The sequence below is a fragment of the Furipterus horrens genome, unplaced genomic scaffold (assembly GCF_987537825.1).
Source record: "Furipterus horrens unplaced genomic scaffold, mFurHor1.1.pri manual_scaffold_10, whole genome shotgun sequence".
Taxonomy (NCBI): Eukaryota; Metazoa; Chordata; class Mammalia; order Chiroptera; family Furipteridae; genus Furipterus; species Furipterus horrens.
The window spans coordinates 78,794,678-78,812,947 of record NW_028327180.1 but is presented as its reverse complement, the minus strand read 5'-3'; the positions used below and the strand labels follow the sequence as shown (position 1 = coordinate 78,812,947).

Below are 18,270 nucleotides of genomic sequence, written 5' to 3'. Positions count from 1 at the left end.
GGGGATTTAACCCACAACCTAGGTATATGCCCTGACTGGGAATAGAACCCCCAAGCTTTTGGTGTACAGGATGACACTCCAACCAACTGAGCCACACCAGCAAGGGCAAAATTATATTTTTTGATCCGATCGTAGAGCTATACATTTGTTGTATGGGCTTTTCTGGCATCTGTATTTTGTTTTACAATAAAAATATTTTTTTTAAAAAACCACTCACAGCCCTGGCTGAGTAGCTCAATTGATTAGAGTATCATCTCAATATACAAAGCTTTTGGTTCCATTCTTTGGTCAGGGAACATACAAGAATCAAGCTGAATGCATGCATAAATAAGTAGAATAACAAATTGATGTTTCTCTGTTTCTCTCTCTCTCTCCTTCTTTCCTATCTAAAATCAATAAAAAAAGCAACACTCACAAGCAAATTTATTTTAAACACAATGTGAAGCCTCATAGAATCCAAACTTGCCATGTACAAGGCACCAACTTTGGCTCTGTGGAGTACAGGAGATTATACTTCTCAAGGAACTTATCTTTCAGCTGGAAATATTTTTAAAACAATAACTAGAGTAGAACTAGGCCTATGAAATATAACCTGGCACAAAACTTACAATGTACAAGAAGGTTTAGATGGGGATATGAGTTAGGGGCAAGGAATCGGGATTGGGGATGCCCTACTTTTGAATAGCAGGGAAAACAGGTACTAGCTTAATTCCAGTGATATATACGTAGAAAAGTTATTCCTATATAATCCTAATCCCTTCTCTCTTTTTTTGTGGTATTTTTGCTGTACATATTACATCTATTTATGTTATAAACCAAACAATACATTGTTATAATTATTATTCTGCAATCTATGATACTTACATTTCCTTAGCCAAACAATTCAGTTCCTTTCTGCATTCTTTTTTGCTGCTATCGGCAAATATATTTATAGGCCCAACAATATATTATATGCATACTATTTTATACAGTTGCCTTTAAAATCAAACAAGAGTATAAAGGATAAAGATATGAATTTAAACTATCTTTTATAGTAATATAAGTACCTTTACCTGTGCCCATTATTTTTCTTGTGGATTCAAATCACTCTCTGGGGTCACTTGTTTTAGCCTGAAGCGCTTCATTTAGTAATTCCTGTTAGGCAGGAGTGCTAGCAACAAAAATTCTCTCAGTTTTTGTTTATTTGGGAAAGTCTTTATTTCACCTTCACTTTTGTAAGATAACTGCTGGATATAGGAGTTTTGGTTAGTAATTTTTTTCTTTAAGTATTTTGAATATGTTGTACCACTACTTTCTGGACTACATTGTTTCTACTGAGAAGTTAGCTGTTATAGTTACGGAAGTGCCTCTGTAAGTGATGAATTACTTTTTACTTTTCCCTTGCTGCTTTTAAGATTTTCTTCTTGTTTTTAACTTTTGGCATTTTTTACTATGCTATGGCTGTTTGTGGCTCTCTGATTTTATCTTACTCAGAGTTTGTTGAGCTTCTTGATTATTGTTTTCCAATAAATTTGACCATTTTCATTCATTATGCCTTCTAATATTTTTTCTTCTTTCTCTCCTTTCCTTCTGGTACTCACATTTGTGTGTGTGTGTGTGTGTGTTTAATTTTTAAAAGATTTTATTTCTAAAGAGAGGGGAAGGAAAGGAGAAAGAGAGAAAAAGAAACATCAATGTGAGAGAGAAATATTGATGGGTTGCCTCTCACACGTGCCCCAACCAGGGACTGGACCTGCAACCCAGGCATGCACCCTGACCAGGAATCAAACAAGTGACCTTTTGATTTGCAGCATGATGCTCAACCAATTGAGCCATACCAGTCAGGGCTCACATTTATATATGCTGGTATCCTTAGTGGTGTTTTATGTTTCTCTGAAGCTCTGTTATGTTTTTTTCTTTCTATTCATTGGCTTGAGTAATCTCTATTGATCTGTCTTCAAGTTCACAGATTTTTTTATTCTGCCTGTTCAACTGTGTTGAGCCCCTCTAGTGAGTTTTATTTCAGATACTGTACTTTTCAAATCCAGAATTTCCACTTGGTTCCTTCTCTTTTCTTTTTATTTTACAATATTCCCTCTTATCTTGGGTATTACGTTCTAGACCTCCCCGCGACAGGTGAAAATCCACGAAGTAGGGACCTTACATTTGTTTTAGTATTTATATATATTTTAAGGCTTTATAAACCCTTTCCACACACGTATAAACCATTCCCACCCCCTTATTAACCTTTCCCACACTTTTATAAACACTATTTATGTTCTTTAACATATTCTACACTCTTAAACATATGTAACTTTAACAACATACATATACAGTACCGCAAAATCCTGTGATATAATAAAAAATCTGCAACAAATAATTAAAATATTCTGAAAAATCCTGCGATACAGTGAAGCCGCAATAAGTGAACCACGATATAGAGAGGGACTACTGTAGTTTATTTTATTTTTTTAAATATGCTTTATTGGTTATGCTGTTACAGTTGTCCTAATTTCTTTTCCCTTTGTTCTCTTCCACCCAGTGATCCCCCTCCCTCCAGCTGTTGCCCCCTTAGTCCATGCCCATTGGTTGTGCATATAGTTCTTCTCAACATCTTCCTGTCTACTCCACTCCCTCCTAATATGTTTCTTAATTCCTGTACCATCTCCCTCCCTTTCCCCCTTCCCCCCTGCTGACCTCCCCCCAAAATGTTTCCCATACCTATCATTCTTTTCCCACTCTTGTTGCCTACTTAGTCTGCCTTTGTTTCAATTCCCTAGCTTCTGTTGTTGGTTGTTGTGATACAGTTTTCATTTTAATGTTCATAGTTTTGATCCTCCTTCTCCTAAACAAGTCCCTTTAATATCTCATATAACAGTGGTTTGGGTCTGATGAACTCCTTCAGTTTTACTTTGTCCTGGAAGCACTTTCCCTGCCCTTCTATTCTGAATGACAGCTTCGCTGGATAGAGTAATTGTGGTTGCAGGTTTTTGATTTTCATTACTTGGAATATTTCTTGCCAGTCCCTTCTTGCCTGCAGAGTTTCTTTTGAGAAACCAGCTGACAGTCTTATTGGGACCCCTTTGTACATAATTCCCTTCTTTTCTCTTGCTGCTTTTAAGATTCTCTCTTTATCCTTAATTTTTGACATTTTGATTATAATATGTCTTGGTGTGGTTCTCCCTGCGTCCAGTTTTTTTGGAACTCTCTATGCGTCCTGGACCTGTAAGTCTATTTCCTTCCCCAAGTTAAGGAAGTTCTGCTTCATTATTTTTTCACATAATTTTTCAATTTCTAGTTCTTCTTCTTCACCCTCTGGCAACTCTATGATTTGGATGTTGGCCTGCTTATAGCTGTCCCATAGGTTTCTGAGCCTCTCCTCATTTTCCTCACTTTTCGTTTTCTCTTTCTGCACTGGTTGACTGTTTCTTCCTTCCCTATGTTCCGATTTGTTGATTTGATCCCTGGTTTTCTTTCCCTCACCACTAGTTTCATATGTGTTTTTGTTCATTTTAGCAGAACTAGCCTTTGTTTCTTCCCTGTCTTGTTTAAGATATGCTGACATGTCTGTAAGCATTCCTATAATCAAAGCTCTGAACTGTGCCTCAGATAGATTTCTTACCTGCTGAGCCGTTAGATCAGATATTTGCTGTCTGGTCAGCTGTGTCACCAGGATCTCTGTCATGAACTGTGCCACCCTGACAGTTTTGTGTTTACCTTTGCTTCCTGGACGGGGCTGTCAAACCTCCTACGCTATAAGGGGCGGAGTCCTGTGCACTCATCACTACCGGACGACCCTTCTCACTATGCTGTGGCATTTTGTTTGGGGGCGGGGGTCCAAGATGGATTCTTGCCGTTTACTCTCCACTGAGAGACCAGGAGCTTCTTCTTCCATCCCCACCCCCTCCGGCCTTCACAGTCCAAGGCAATGGGGGTCTGCCTTCACAGGCATTGGAATCGAGAAGTCTGCAGCCAGGGGTGCTCCCCAGGTGTTTCTCGCCTTTTTTTAAACACAAGTGTCTGTGCTTACCGCCATCCTACTGCCATCGCTGCAGCTGCCACTGCCAGCACAGCTTGATCTCTCCACCCCAGCTTTGCCCCTCCTACCCGTCTGGATGAGCACCACTTGTTTATAACTTCCTACGGTGGACTTCCATGTAGCTTTATTTTCTGGAACTTCTGGTTATTTCTGGTTTTGTGGTAGTTGTATTCCTTCTTAGTTGTGGAGGGAGACAAAGCGTGTCAGTCTAGGCCTCCATCTAGGCCAGAAGTCCCTCTTTTTTTTCTAATCCTCACCCGAGGATATATTTATTGATTTTGGAGAAAGAGGAATTTAAGCTAGATAATGAAGGATAAAACTGGGACATAGAGAGATTTTATGGAAGCTACATTTATTGAGAATTTACTATATTTCAATACTTTTTATGTATTAAATCATTTAATCCTCACAACAAATCTATGAAGCTGGTCCTATTATTATTTCCATTAGGCAGATAAAGTAACTGAAGTAGAGGGATGGTCTTCCCAGGGCATCAGTGGTAAGTACAGTAGAAAAGGTACTATAGAGTGACTTCAGGCAGATTAGCTTACCTTCTGTGCCTCAGTGTCCTCTTATTTAAAATGAGGATGATAATAGTAACACTTTCATCTTAGGGTTATTGTGGAAATTAAATAATTTAATGCATGTAAAGCATTTAGAATAATTTCTGACACAAAGTACTCATTAATATTAAATATTATTATATATTAAAAAGGAATAATGATTTCAAGGAAAAGCATGTAGGAATTATACCCCATTTCTTAATTTTTAATTTAAAAATATTATTTATTTATTTTTAGAGGGGAAGAGAGGGAGAAAGAAAGGGAGGAAAACATTGATGTGTGAGATAACCATTGATCGGTTGACTTTTGTACACCCCCACCAGGGGACCTGGCCCACAACCCAGGCATGTGCCCTGACCAGGAATCCAACCAGAGACGTTTCCCTTTGTGGGATGACTCCCAATCTACTGAGTCGTGCTGGTCAGGGTCTCCCCTCCATTTCCTGTATTAGCTGTACAACTTGGTCCCTTTATGTTCTTTCAGATTTATTATTTGTATATTAGGTTGCTGTTACATATACTGTATCTATTGTTTCACAATAAACTGAGGCCATGCTACTTTTTGAGGCATCTGGAATAGTTTAATTTAAAAATTATTACTTGCTGGTCTTTGCAAAGAGAATGCCATATTCCAGAAAATGGGAAACTTGATAGTTCCTATAGTAACACCGGCAGGGTAAGGTAAATGATTTTTTAAATCTTTGCAGAATGTAGAGGCTAAAGATAAGCAGAGAAGGCAACTCTTCCAAGGATGCAGCACTAAACTGAGCATGGGTACAGCCTGTCTGCATAGGTCTCCTGGGCCTGGGGCCATTCTTCCCCAGAGGGCAAGCATGGCAACATCCATAACCAGCAGGGCAGGTGCCTATGGGGTCTCTCTGTTTTATGTAGAGGTGTCTCTTTCTTAACCCCAGCTCAGATGCAGAAGGCTGACGGTATCAGTAGTAGGGGTGACAGATTCACCAAGGGAAACATAGATATTGATAGGAAAGGCCAGGAAGATCCCAAAGATACATACTTTCCGTAAGAGGTATCTTTTAATACTAATTCTGGAGCTCTATACCAGCGTGTGGCCACATAGTCTGTATAAATGTCCCCAGGAGCTGCTAGTGTTCGTGCAAATCCGAAATCACAAAGTTTGGTAATTCCTGACTGGGATACTAAAATATTCTCAGGTTTTATATCTCGATGAATGATCTAAAAAATAAAACAAAAAACAGAAGATGCAATACATTAAAATTAGGTTTCATTACCTAGAGAATCTCTCAAAAATTATACAGAGAAAATCTAGCTAATTAAAACAGTTAAGTTATTTTCTTACCACATGCAAAAAATTAACCACACAATGCAAAAGCTAAAGTTATGTATTTTCACTTCTTTCCCCATACATAATCTCAAAATGAAAAAAAAAATCAAGAAAACAAACGTAGTCCCTGGCTGGGTAGCTCAGTTGGTTAGAGCATTGTCCTGACACACCGATGTTGTGGATTTGATCCCCTGTCAGGGCACATAAAAGAACCAACCAATAAATGTACAAATAAGCAGAACAACAAATTGATATTTCTCTCTCTCAAAGAAAATGAAAAATTTAAAAAGAAAACAAGTAGAATACTAAAAAGGTAAATCACATTCCTAAAAGTAAAAGTAATCAAAAGAACTTAATGAAAAAAGTTTAACTTTCCTTTAACCCCATGTCACATCCCATGTATTGCTCTTTCTCTCATTTCCTTCACAGCTAAACCTCTTGAAGACATCATTGTCACTCATTCTTCACTTTATGTCCACTCATTCACTTCTCAATGCAATGTAATCTGCTTTCTGCTGTGGTGTTCCATTAAACAGCTGGAGCTAATGTCATCAACAACTTCATCCAAATAGATACCCCTCAATACATATCGTCCTTGATATTTTAGTGTAAAAATCTTGCCAACCACTCCTCCATAACTATTTCTGCAGCAGTTCTTCTCTATCTGTCCCTTAAATGCAGGGTCCTGGTCTTAGGGTTTCTTGTCTCATACATCATGCCTTGCTTCCTGGGCAATTTCATCTGCCTTTTTTTTTTTTTTTGTACCACTTTCTTCACCACACTCTCTTGGGCTTCTTCTCACCTATTGGCAACTCCATCTCAATCTCATCTACATGTTTTTTTGGTTTTTGGTTTTTTTAAGGTTTTATTTATTTATTTTTAGAGAAAGGGGAAGGGAGGGAGAGAAACATCAATGTGTAGATTGCCTCATGTGTGCCCCCAGCTGGGGACCTGTCGCATAACGCAGGCATGTGCCCTGACTGGAAATCAAACCGTTGACCCTTTGGTTCACAGGCCATAACTCAATCCACTGAGCCACACCAGCCAGGGCAATCTCATCTACTTTTATAACATTAGTAACTATCCATATACTAATGCTTTTCAAATTTCTATGTCTAATTTCTATTTCTAGATATTGCTCCTGGTTTCCACAAGGAGTGGAATTCCATAAGAAGTCCCACTCAGCAAATCCAAAACTAAATGCATCATCTCCCCCAAACTTACTTGTGCTCAATAGTCCTTTAGCTCAGTGAATGGAATGAACATTGACCCATGTGTTAAGCCAGAAACCAAGGTATTTTTCTCCCTCAGTTCCCATATACTCTTAACCTATCTACTTCTCTCCCTAGTTCAAGTCCCCTCAGCTCTCTCATTGAAAATGACTACCCTACTAACTGATCTCCCTGCATTCACTCTGATCCCCTCCAATCCACTGTCCATAATGAAGTCACAGTACTATTTTAAAATCACATGTGAACATTTTATTTCAGTTCAACATCCTTCAAGAATTCCCCACCCTACATGACAAATTTGAAACTCTTTAAAAATGGCTTGTAAAGGCTTGTAGGATTTGAAACCAGCCCACTTTCTCAACCTTCTCAAGCTCTTTCCCTAGAATATTAGTTTCCCAATTTTCCAGAGTTTGTCTCATCTGTGCATTTGTTGATGCTGTTTCAACTGCCTGACCAACTATTTCCTCAGGTCTCAGCTTAGATGTTTCTTCTATTTGTTCTCACATCATTCTGCACTTCCCCTGTCACAGCATTTGTCGTGCTATATTATTAATTGCCTGTTTACTTGTGACTCCCACCAGACTGTAAGCTCCATGAGGGCAAGATGTATATCTTATTTAAGCTATATTCCCACTGTCCAGTACAGTGCCTAAAACAAGGCATTTTAAAACTTTATCAAATGAAATATGTTCTCATCACTGGAAAAGCATCATAGCACAAATGAAAATATTTCAGTGACAGAAATCCGGGCTCTTCCCTTGTTTATATAACTTACTGTTATGTCTTTGGGATTGGCTCTTGTTCTTCCTCAGGCTCCCTCCACAAATGGCCAAAATTTAAGTTAGGGTAATGAGCCATATTAAAGGTGCCATCTATATGACTACTTAATCTATTGTTACTCCCACAATTTTTACTAAGTAATTACTATATGCCAGCAACTGTGCCAAAATCTGAGGATATAATGTGACCAAAAATAGACATGAAAAAGCTCATTAAGATAACACTTCACACATTCTGATCACCACACATCCATCACCCTTCTCCTCAGTGCTCTAAACATAGAGCAGAAAGATCCATCCAGTTGACGTCCTAATATTCTCACTCTTTTCAACAACTAACAGCATGACTACATGTGAAACTTTGTTATCATTGAGAACCAAGCACTCTCTGAATCCCAACTTTTAAAATTCTGTTCTGACAACATCCTCCTTGGTCTTCCACTATCACAGTGAGACCTTCAGAAACAGAATTTTTCTGTTTGTTTAGGTCTTCTTTCACTTCTCCCATCAATGTTTAGAAAGGCTGGAAGTGAGATGTCCGTAAAGGGCTTGAAAAGCTCTAACACAGTTCTGAGAAGCAAGGCCACAGGCACAGTTGTGCATGTGCCAGGAAAGACACAAGATGGTCCTCAACTCTCACCTCTGGCTGACTTTAAGGCTCTACACAACCAGGAGGGTAAGGCTAAGGCAGAGTTCTAAACTGTCTGCTTGAGCATTGAAGGCATGTCCCAACACACAGAGAGCCCCTCAGTAAATAAGGCTGAGAGATTTATTGGTTTCAGGCATTTAAGTGAACCCATGTCCAATCATCAGCTAACCACTAAGGTAACTGAGCAGAGGTTTCAGTGGCTGCACATGCAGAACAGACTTTACAAAATTAGTTCAGGAAAGTAATTAAACAGACAGCCACCACAACAAACAGCAACAACAAACCCTGAGAATCAGGAAACTGATTTTCAGAGTGGCCACATTAAAGATATTCAAAGAAAGAAATATGGCCCATACACAGGAAAGAAAAGCTGTCAGTAATAAACTTTTCCTGAGGCAGCCCAGACATTGAACTTACAAGACAAAGACTATAATCAGTTATTTTAAGTATGTTCAAAATTAAAGGAAACTATGTCTAAAGAACTAAAGAAAAGTATAAATACAATGTCTCACCAAATCAAGAATATCAATAAAGAGAAAGAAATTATTAAAAAGAACTAAATAAAACACTATCAAGGAAGCAGAAAGAGCCCTGCCTGGATGGCTCAGTTGGTTGGAGTGTTATCCCATACACCAAAAGCTTGCAGGTTCAATCCCCAGTTGGGCCGTGTACAGGAGGCAACTGATGTTTCTCTCTCATATCAATGTTTCTCTGTTTCTCTCCCTTCCTCTCACTCTAAAATCAATAAACATATCCTTGTGTAAAAGTGTTTTTTAAAAAGCAAAAAGGCAACCCACAGAATGGGAGAAAAAAGTTGCAAGTCATATATCTGATAATCAGCTAGTATCCAAAATATATTGTATAAAATGCAACTCAACAATAAAAGACAAATAACCCAATTTAAAAATAGGCTAAGGACATGAATAAACATTTCTTCAAAGAAGATATACAAATAGGAATTTGCCTGTTCTGGGGATTTCATTTAAATGGCATTTACACTATGCAGTCTTTTGCACCTGACTGTTGTCATTTCACATAATGTTTTCAATGTTGATTCATGCTGTAGCATGTGTCAGTACTTCATTTCTTTTTGTGGCTGAACAAATTCCATTGCGTGGATTTACCTTATTCATCAGATGCTATACACTTTATTTATCTCTACTTTTTGGCTAATATAAAAATGCTATGAACATTCTTGTGCAGGTTCTTAGCAAACATATGTTTTCAATTCTCTTGGGTAGATAGATACCTAGGAGTAGAATTCCTGGGTCATATGGTAATTCTATATTTAACTTTCTGAGAAACTGCCAAACTGTTTTCCATAGCAGCTACATGATTTTACATTACCACCGACAGTACATGAGGGTTCCAATTTCTCTACTTCCTTGCCAACATTTGTTGTGTTTTCTAAATTGCAGCTAGCCTTGTGGTATGAGTGGTGTCTCATTTTGATTTTAATTTGCATTTCCATAATGACTAATTATACTGAGCATCACTTCACGTGCTATCAGCCATTTGTAAATCTTCTTTGGAGAAATTTCTATTCAAGTCCTTTACTCATTTTTAAATTGGTTTATTTGTCTTTTTATTTTTGAGTTGTATTTTATATATCCTAAATACTAGATGCTCCTCAGTTATAGTATGATCTGCAAATATTTCCTCCCATTCTTTAAATTGTCTTTTTATTTTCTTGATGGTCCTCTGATGCACAAAATTTTTTAATTTTAATGAAGGAGAATTTGTTTATTTTGTCTTTTAAAAAATAATCATTTGTTTATTTATTTATTTTTAGAGAGAGGGAAAAGGAGAAAGAGAGGGAGAGAAACATCACTGTGTGGTTGCCTCTCACTCGCGCCAACTGGGGACCTGACGTGCAACCTAGTCATGTGCCCTGACTGGGAATCAAACCAGTGACATTTGGCTCGCAGGCCAGCGCTCAATCTACTGAGCCACAGCAGCCAGGGCCTGTTTATTTTGTCTTTGATTGCTTTTGGTGTCATACCTAAAGAACTATTGCCTAATATATGGTCATGCAGATTTTTACCTATGTTTTCTTCTAAGAGTTTAGCTCTTATATTTAGATCTTTGATCCATTTTGAGATAATTTTGTATACAGTGATAACTATCATTGTTTAGATTTAAACAATGAGTTTGATTCTCCTTTACTTAGTAGTGGAATGCTCCAGAACTACACAAAACTCCACTTAACAATCTGATTTATAGTACCTCTGTTCTATATAGCCCTATGTGCTTGAATTTAAATAGCCGTTAAAGAATCAAGTTCGAATTTCCACATCCTTTAATGGCCTCAGAGAGCCTGGTTATAAATCACCTAGAGCTTCAATTTAATAAAATTTCCAATTGAATGTCACACTATTAAATGCTAATGTCTATATGAAAAAATGAAATAAGCCAATAGCTTCCAGAAAGAGGATGAGTAAGGATGTTTGAAATAGACTGCAAGAGTGGGAGTTCTGTATACGCCCTAAAAATCAAACGGAAAGTGCAGTCCTTGATTGGATCCTGATTTTAATAAATCAGCTGTAAAAAACACTTTAGGAACAATTAGCTAAATTTTAATACAAATTCTGTATTAGAGAATTTAGGGAATTATTGTTAATTGTGCAGATGTAATATAATGACTGAAGTTATATAGAAAATATACTTTTTTAAAGAGCTACATAGGGATAAAATGTCAGGTTGCCCATAATTTAAAATACTTCAGAAAACAAAATAGAGGAAGCACATATACTTAAATATTAACAACACAGTAAAACATATTAAGTAATATTAAAATGTTAATGATATTATTCAAATAATAATAATTCCTTATTTGGAAGACTGAGTTTAAAATCCAAATGCAGAGTTAAGAAAATATGCAGAAATGGCCTAAATTTAGGAAAGCAGAGCTTTGTGAAGTAGGAGGTGAGGTTGGAGCTAGGGAAGACTGACAGTCCTTAGTTATTAATCAGAATCACTTGTAAGTAATAAAGTTTACTGAAAATTGGATAAAATTTAACAAGCTCCATAAAGGCAGGAATCAAGTCTTTTACTCAAGGCTGCATCCTTAGTACCTATACAATCAATAAATGCTCAATAAATATTTGTTGAATAAATGTGGGAATAAATAACCACTTCTCCCCTGTAAGTGACCGATTATTTCCATTTACACTCTGACTGCTTCTAAATGGTTTTGAAGAGGCTTATATTAACTAGATAAAAACTTTAAATTATGAAAACAATCAAATGAAAAAGATAAACTAGATTCCTAGAGTTAATTACTACAACTGAACATTAAATTTCTATTGAAGCTGCCTAGAAACCAATATAAAAAAATGTTTTCATTATTAAAGAAAAGAAGGTAAAGAAATACTTCCAGAGAAAAAAGCTTTTGCTTTTACTGAACTGTATCTGATTTCATGAATTCTTATTAAGGGGAATATGGGGTATCATGCAGACAATATCTCAGACATTTCAATTATATAAAAACTCAATCAGCTTAGATTTGGAGATATTAGGAAAATAACATTTTCCTTTCTTGATTTTTGTCAACATGAAGATAACCTTAAATCATCAAAGCCAGAAAGAATCCAGCTATCCAGATTAAAAGTATAATAATATTTATTCTAATGAGCCACTGCCTTAATTCTCATTTTCATTCCATGAGGTGAGGGACAGGGGTAATTTTAATCCAGGTCCCAGATAAGAATAAGAAAATAAGAGAATGTGAATGCTTCTGTCTAGATCTCTTTCCCTGCTGCCCTGTATGCCCTCACAGATATTCTTCCATACTTGGTGCTTAGGACCACCTTTTACTTTTCTCTGTTCCTTCAAGAGTAATCCATCCTTACCTCTTCAGCCATAGTCTCCAAGAGGAAGATTCTCAAATCTGTATATCCAATTCTAACAGCTTCCTAAGGCCATGTTATACAATTGTCCAAGCACTATTTTTACTTAAAAATTTTCATTGTCCCTTAAAATATATCAATATATCTGAAAGTAATTCCCCTTTGTAAATGTTACTACTACCAAAGGCACCATAAATCTCTGCTCTCAAATTTAAAATCTTGGGATTATCTTTGATTCCTCCCTCTGTTGGCATCCCTCTCATATCTAAGTCATTCCCAAATCCTGTCATTACTCTTTTGAAGTCTTTCCATCCTCTCCCACTGTCAACCTTCCTCTCCTCCCCATTGCCACCATGCTAGCCCAAGCCTTTATCCCTTCATTTCTGACTGTCACAATAGCCTCTCACCCAATCTCCGTCTCTCTCCGTACTTATTCTCCACTCTTGCCAAAATAATGTTTTGTTTTTATCCTATAAAAGCAATACTGAAAACCTTCCATGGTGTCCCAATATCCTCAGGAAAAAACCGACTCTTCAGAATTTTTTCAAGGCTCTGGGAAACTTCTCCCCAGGGCGCCTGTGCAATCTTATCTCCCTTTGCCTGGTCTCTGTAAGTGTACTTATCACCACTCCCCAATCCTCTGCCCAGGTCAACCTCTATTCTCATAGTGGTACTCTACCTGAATGTATTTCCTCTTCTAGTGAAATCGTAGTTACAGTTCAAAATTGTACTTACTTTAGTTTTAGCTCTTCTTTGAAGTTTTCTCTTCTCAGTCTAGCCCATACTGGTGTTTCCCTTTATTCAAGAAACATTTTTAATGTCTACTATAGACAAGGCACTGTAGAAATACAGGTAATGTGACTATTCCTGACTCCCTACCAGCACTATTACTGAGCACTTAAAATGTGTCTACCACCTAATTTGATCTTTACAAAAACCAAAACCTGTGAAGTACAGTAGTATCATTTCACAGATAAAGAAAATGAGGCTCAGAGTGGGCCACAGAGTGACTGGGCTGCCACCTTTCCTTGTGCAAGTTGTGAACTACACAGGTGTGTGCTTATACACAGTTAAGCTAGTGGGTGAAAACCCAAGATAGTCTAATTCCAAAGACTGGGTGCTCTTAACTTTTGCATTATATTGCTTCCCATTGATCCACCTGGCAAGGAAATTACAATCTGAATTCCAGTTGCTATCACAACCATATTTTTCAAAGCAGCAAGATGTGATGCACTATTAGCAAGACAGAAAGCTAGAAATTAGGATGTCTGAAAAAGCCCAGGATATATAGATGTTATACCTATATAAATTAATAATAAAACTACTTTTGAGGCTTTTACTGTTGTTTCCTGAATAATATCTAACTTTCCAGAAAGCAGAGCTCATGGTGAAAACAAAATATCTCAATAAAAAACCTGCTGAGCTAAATACATACTGGGCAATGCTAAAGGCAACACTAAAAATCAGGAGAGTTGATCTTCCTTCCTCTCTTGACTTTTCATAAGTTAAATAAGGCTTTGTATCTCTCAGCTACTATATTTCTCTTTTCTTCCCCTAAAGGCATCCACGTTCACTTGCCATTCCCCTCACCTAGCTTCCAGTTCCTAACTTCAAATCTCCCTTCATTTGAGCTAGCCTAGCTTTCAACATGTTTAATGTACTTTCTCTGATAAAAGATGCCCCAGTTGACTCTCGCTTCCTCTACATCAAATTTATTAATACCTCCTTTAGCATCCCTATAATTGTCTGCCCTATTATTATAAATACTGCATGCTCAATATGTATTTTGGTTCTACAACTAACATGTAAGGTAATGACCACATTTTCAGGATGTCAATATTGTACAGAAAAATAATTTTAACATTAATAAAAACAGAAGAAGGTTTAAAGGGCACTTATCATTAACATACACCCTATAGTTTGGCTTATTCTGCAGCACTTACATTATTATTGTGAAGATATTCAATTGCTCGAATGATCTGGAAGAGGTATTTTCTAAGTCGTTTACTCTCTAGTCCATGACAATAATGTTGTAACTCATCTAATATTGTGTGGTCAATAAATTCAAACACCAAATGAATTTTCTTCTTCTGTCTAAACACTTCAATCAGATTGATCAAATTTTCATGATGGAATTGCTATTAGCAAAAGAAACAGATTTTTAATAAATTATTTCATGCACAATAATTTGTACATATAACACCTATGTCATTTTAAAAAGAAGCAGAAATATTCTCAGCTTCTTTTCCTCTATGCATTTCAACAGAAATTTCTCAACTGATTTGCTTACATTCCTATTTTAAGGAAATGTTAATCTATTTTATAATTAATATTTATAGAACAAAGGGAAATGTATTGTTTTACTTTGTTAGCATTTGATTGCTTATTAAAATAATTTAGAGTTAATGTACTATAATGCAACTTGGTATGCTGCTACGAGAGGTCTTCTTTTTTTTTTAATTTGATTTGTGGTTAAATGAAAATAATTTTAATCCTCACCTGAGGATATGTTTATTGATTTTAGAGAGAGAGAGGATGGGAGGGAGAGAATGAGAGAGAGAGAGAGAAAAAGAGAGAGAGAGAAATGTGATCAGTTGTCTCCCAATACATGCCCCCAACCCAAGTTCTAAACTGCAACTGAGGTATGTGCCCTGACCTGGAATAAAACTCCCAACCTTTTGGTGCACAGGACAATGGGACAATACTCCAAGTAACTGAGCCACCTGGCCAGGACAATTTGTCGTTAAATTTAACATCTAAAATTTAAAAGGCCCTTATGTTTTCAAATGAGCAGGGATTTCAATGCTACTGATTATGTGATCTGAATTTATATAAATTAATCCTTCTCTGAGTTTTGTCCTAAACTCTTGATAGTAAAATCCTAGTTCCAGGTGTGAAAAAAGAATATCACACTGTAACAAAAGAGTACCAAAATATCTAGAAATTTTTCAGATATATGAAATATCAACTTATAACCGTAAGGGCTTTACAAAAATATACAATTACTTGTGGGTACATTTTTGTTCTATTAAGCATTATTCTATTCTATTGTACTAAAATAAAACAATAGTCTATTATTCTATTAAGCAACAAGACACCTTTTTGGACTGGTATTACTGTTAAATAATTACTATTAAAATAATTTCAAAATAACAAAAATAGCATTAATCAGCTTAGGAAATAAATGATATTTTAATATTTTATTGTGCTTATTCTACTTTTTAACATACTACTTTAATTACAATCAGCTCTCAAATACTTAATTTTTTTTTAATTACCAAAAACATTCACTTGGCTAAAAATTAAATGGTATATTTTCAATGTTGGATTCATTAAAAACTATACATTTATGAAAATTATTTGCCTTTATTCCCATGGGACTATATCAATTTTTCTACTTACCTGTATTAAAACAACAACCAGTCCTTAAAACATGACTCATAGAAAAACATGCCAAAATGCAATGCCAGGTGCCTTTCCTATGTTTGCTCCAAATTTCCCTAGAGGGCAATGTGCCAGAGTGCTGGAGTGACAACATGCTGGCAGTAGCGAAAAGAAATGACTGCTTTTGGACACTACAATATTAATCTTTAAACTAAGGAAGATTACCAGTTTTCTATCCAGTCTTTATTCTAAAGGCAAAAGCAGTAAAGGGTTAATGGGAGATAATAAGCATTAGGGAAGATTCACAGAGGTAAGGAATCAGTTACACTCTCAAAAAAACCATGACCCTCCTAGAAATGCTCCATTATCCCTTTTCAAGTGGTTTACTTTTTTCTCCTTCATTACTAGACAACTTTTATACAGATGTTTTCACTTATTACTGTTACTTATCTAGTGAAATTCTAGAAGATAAAAATTTAATTCTAATTAAGTCATTTTGACAATCCTTTTAGACTAAGAATGTTAACTAGTCCAAGAAATCTCTTGTGGAATTAAATTAAAAATCCTATAAGAAACAAACCAATACAAATAGTTAAGGTATCTCAAAATAGTTTGTATAACTGCAATAATAGTTAAGTACATTTTCAAATTCATCTCTGTGTTCTTGCCACATGATTGGCTTTTGAGTATGATTAAATAGCCCTGACTTGTGTGGCTCAGTTGGTTGAGAGTTGTCCTGCTAACGGAAGGGTCACTGGTTCAATTTCCCGATCAGGGCACATGCCTGGGTTGCAGGTCAGTCCCCAGTTGGATCGCATGTGAAAGGCAACCCATTAATGTTTCTCTCACACATTGATATTTCTCTCCCTCTCATTCTCCCTCCCTTCCCCTCTCTCTAAAAATACATAAAAACTTAAAAAAAATAATTATAAATAGAAAAAATGCTCAGCTTAAATGCAAAAGAGCTGAAGAAAGACGAAAAGATACTGTCTGGGAAAAATTCTCCTTCTAATCAGATTTTTCACGTATGGTGCATAATAGTTGCCATACAGTATTATTATGTTTTAGGTTATCAGGATAAGGACTGGTATCTTTCACAAAACTGTAACACCTTTACTGATTTTTAATGTTCCTTTTCATTGCCTAGAAATAGAGCAGTTCTAACAATACATAGATGCCTAATATTTCTTCCTTTAGAAAGCAAATTGAACCATCATACCTAATATACATTTACAAAGACAGAGGAGAATATTACTTTTGTATCAGATAAAAATGAGCAAGAGTATCTGTTTTCTTCATTACACAAAAAATCTAGACTCATTGTCAAAGTTATAAACCTTAAAGCATCTAGATAAATTCCAATATATAAAATACATATTTAAATATTTATTATTATTATTTGTATTTTTAGAAAGAGGGAAAAGGAGGGAGAAAGAGAGGGAGATAAACATCAATGTGTGGTTGCCTCTTGTGCACCCCCAACCCGGGGCCTGGCCCGCAACCCAGGCATGTGCCCTGACTGGGAATTGAACCAGCAACTCTTTGGCTCACAGGCTAGTGCTCAATCCACTGAGCCATACCAGCCCGGGCTAAATATTTTTAAATCATTAATTTTGTACCCAGTCCCCAAGGGATGTTAATGCTCCTTTCTTCACAGTCCTGGGCTCTTCCCCTTGAGTTGACCTGTCATACCTCCACAAAATCCTATCTTTGGCCCTGATCTCTCCTGATATTGTTCCCCATCTCTAAGAGCCCAATGGGCATCTCTGCTTAAATGTACTCCTGTCATCTCAAATTCAACATTTCTAAAATTGAACTACTTCCCAAACTATGTCTCTTTGGGGTCTTTCAAATTTCCATCAATGATAGTATTCAAAGAAATCTTTGACCCCTGTTCTGCCTCCTTCTATACTCTTTTGTGTCTTCTTTTGCAATATATTACATTTTACTTTCCATTCAAATTGCTGCATTCCAGCGAGGGCCCTCACAATGTTTACCAGTATCCCTGAATTAAACTCATATAATGGGCCTCCCTATTTTTACTCTTGAGTTCTCCAATCTATTCTAAAACATAGTGCCAGATTTATATCTATAGAATCTTTTTACTCTGAATTAAAAACTTTGTCCTCTTAGAAACTCAGACTTTAACATCTTAGTTCAAAAGACATGACTTTAAAACCTACTTCCAATTTCCTTCTCTAATCCCACCTCTTTCTAATTTGGTACAGGAAATACTACAGGCAAATCTCTCTGCTCTTTGTCCTTTGTCCTGCTTTGGCCTCTCTGAGCTTATGCTGTTCTGTTAACCTGTAATACAACAGTTTCTCCCTCTTACATAAATTCTACACGTCATTGAAAGCCAAATTCATGTCCCAATTCTCCCAAGAAAACTTCCCTACCCAACAGGACTTTGTGTTCATCACTTGGCCTTTATTATGAACCACTTTTTATTCAGTATTGTTTTATATGCCCTACTGTCTTTCTGTTTAAAT

The 18,270-nt window shown here is 36.4% G+C and overlaps 1 protein-coding gene across 1 annotated transcript in view; it reads right to left on the bottom strand.

Moving 5' to 3' along the window:
* Positions 1-18,270, bottom strand: part of CDKL3 (cyclin dependent kinase like 3) — a 49,272-nt gene that overhangs the window by 26,037 nt on the left and 4,965 nt on the right. The window contains exons 2-3 of the mRNA XM_090289479.1: positions 14,338-14,532; positions 5,599-5,777 (exon numbers count right to left, since the gene is read on the bottom strand). Of these exons, the coding sequence (XP_090145605.1) occupies positions 5,599-5,777; positions 14,338-14,532 (374 nt within the window). The remainder of the gene's footprint in view (positions 1-5,598; positions 5,778-14,337; positions 14,533-18,270) is intronic.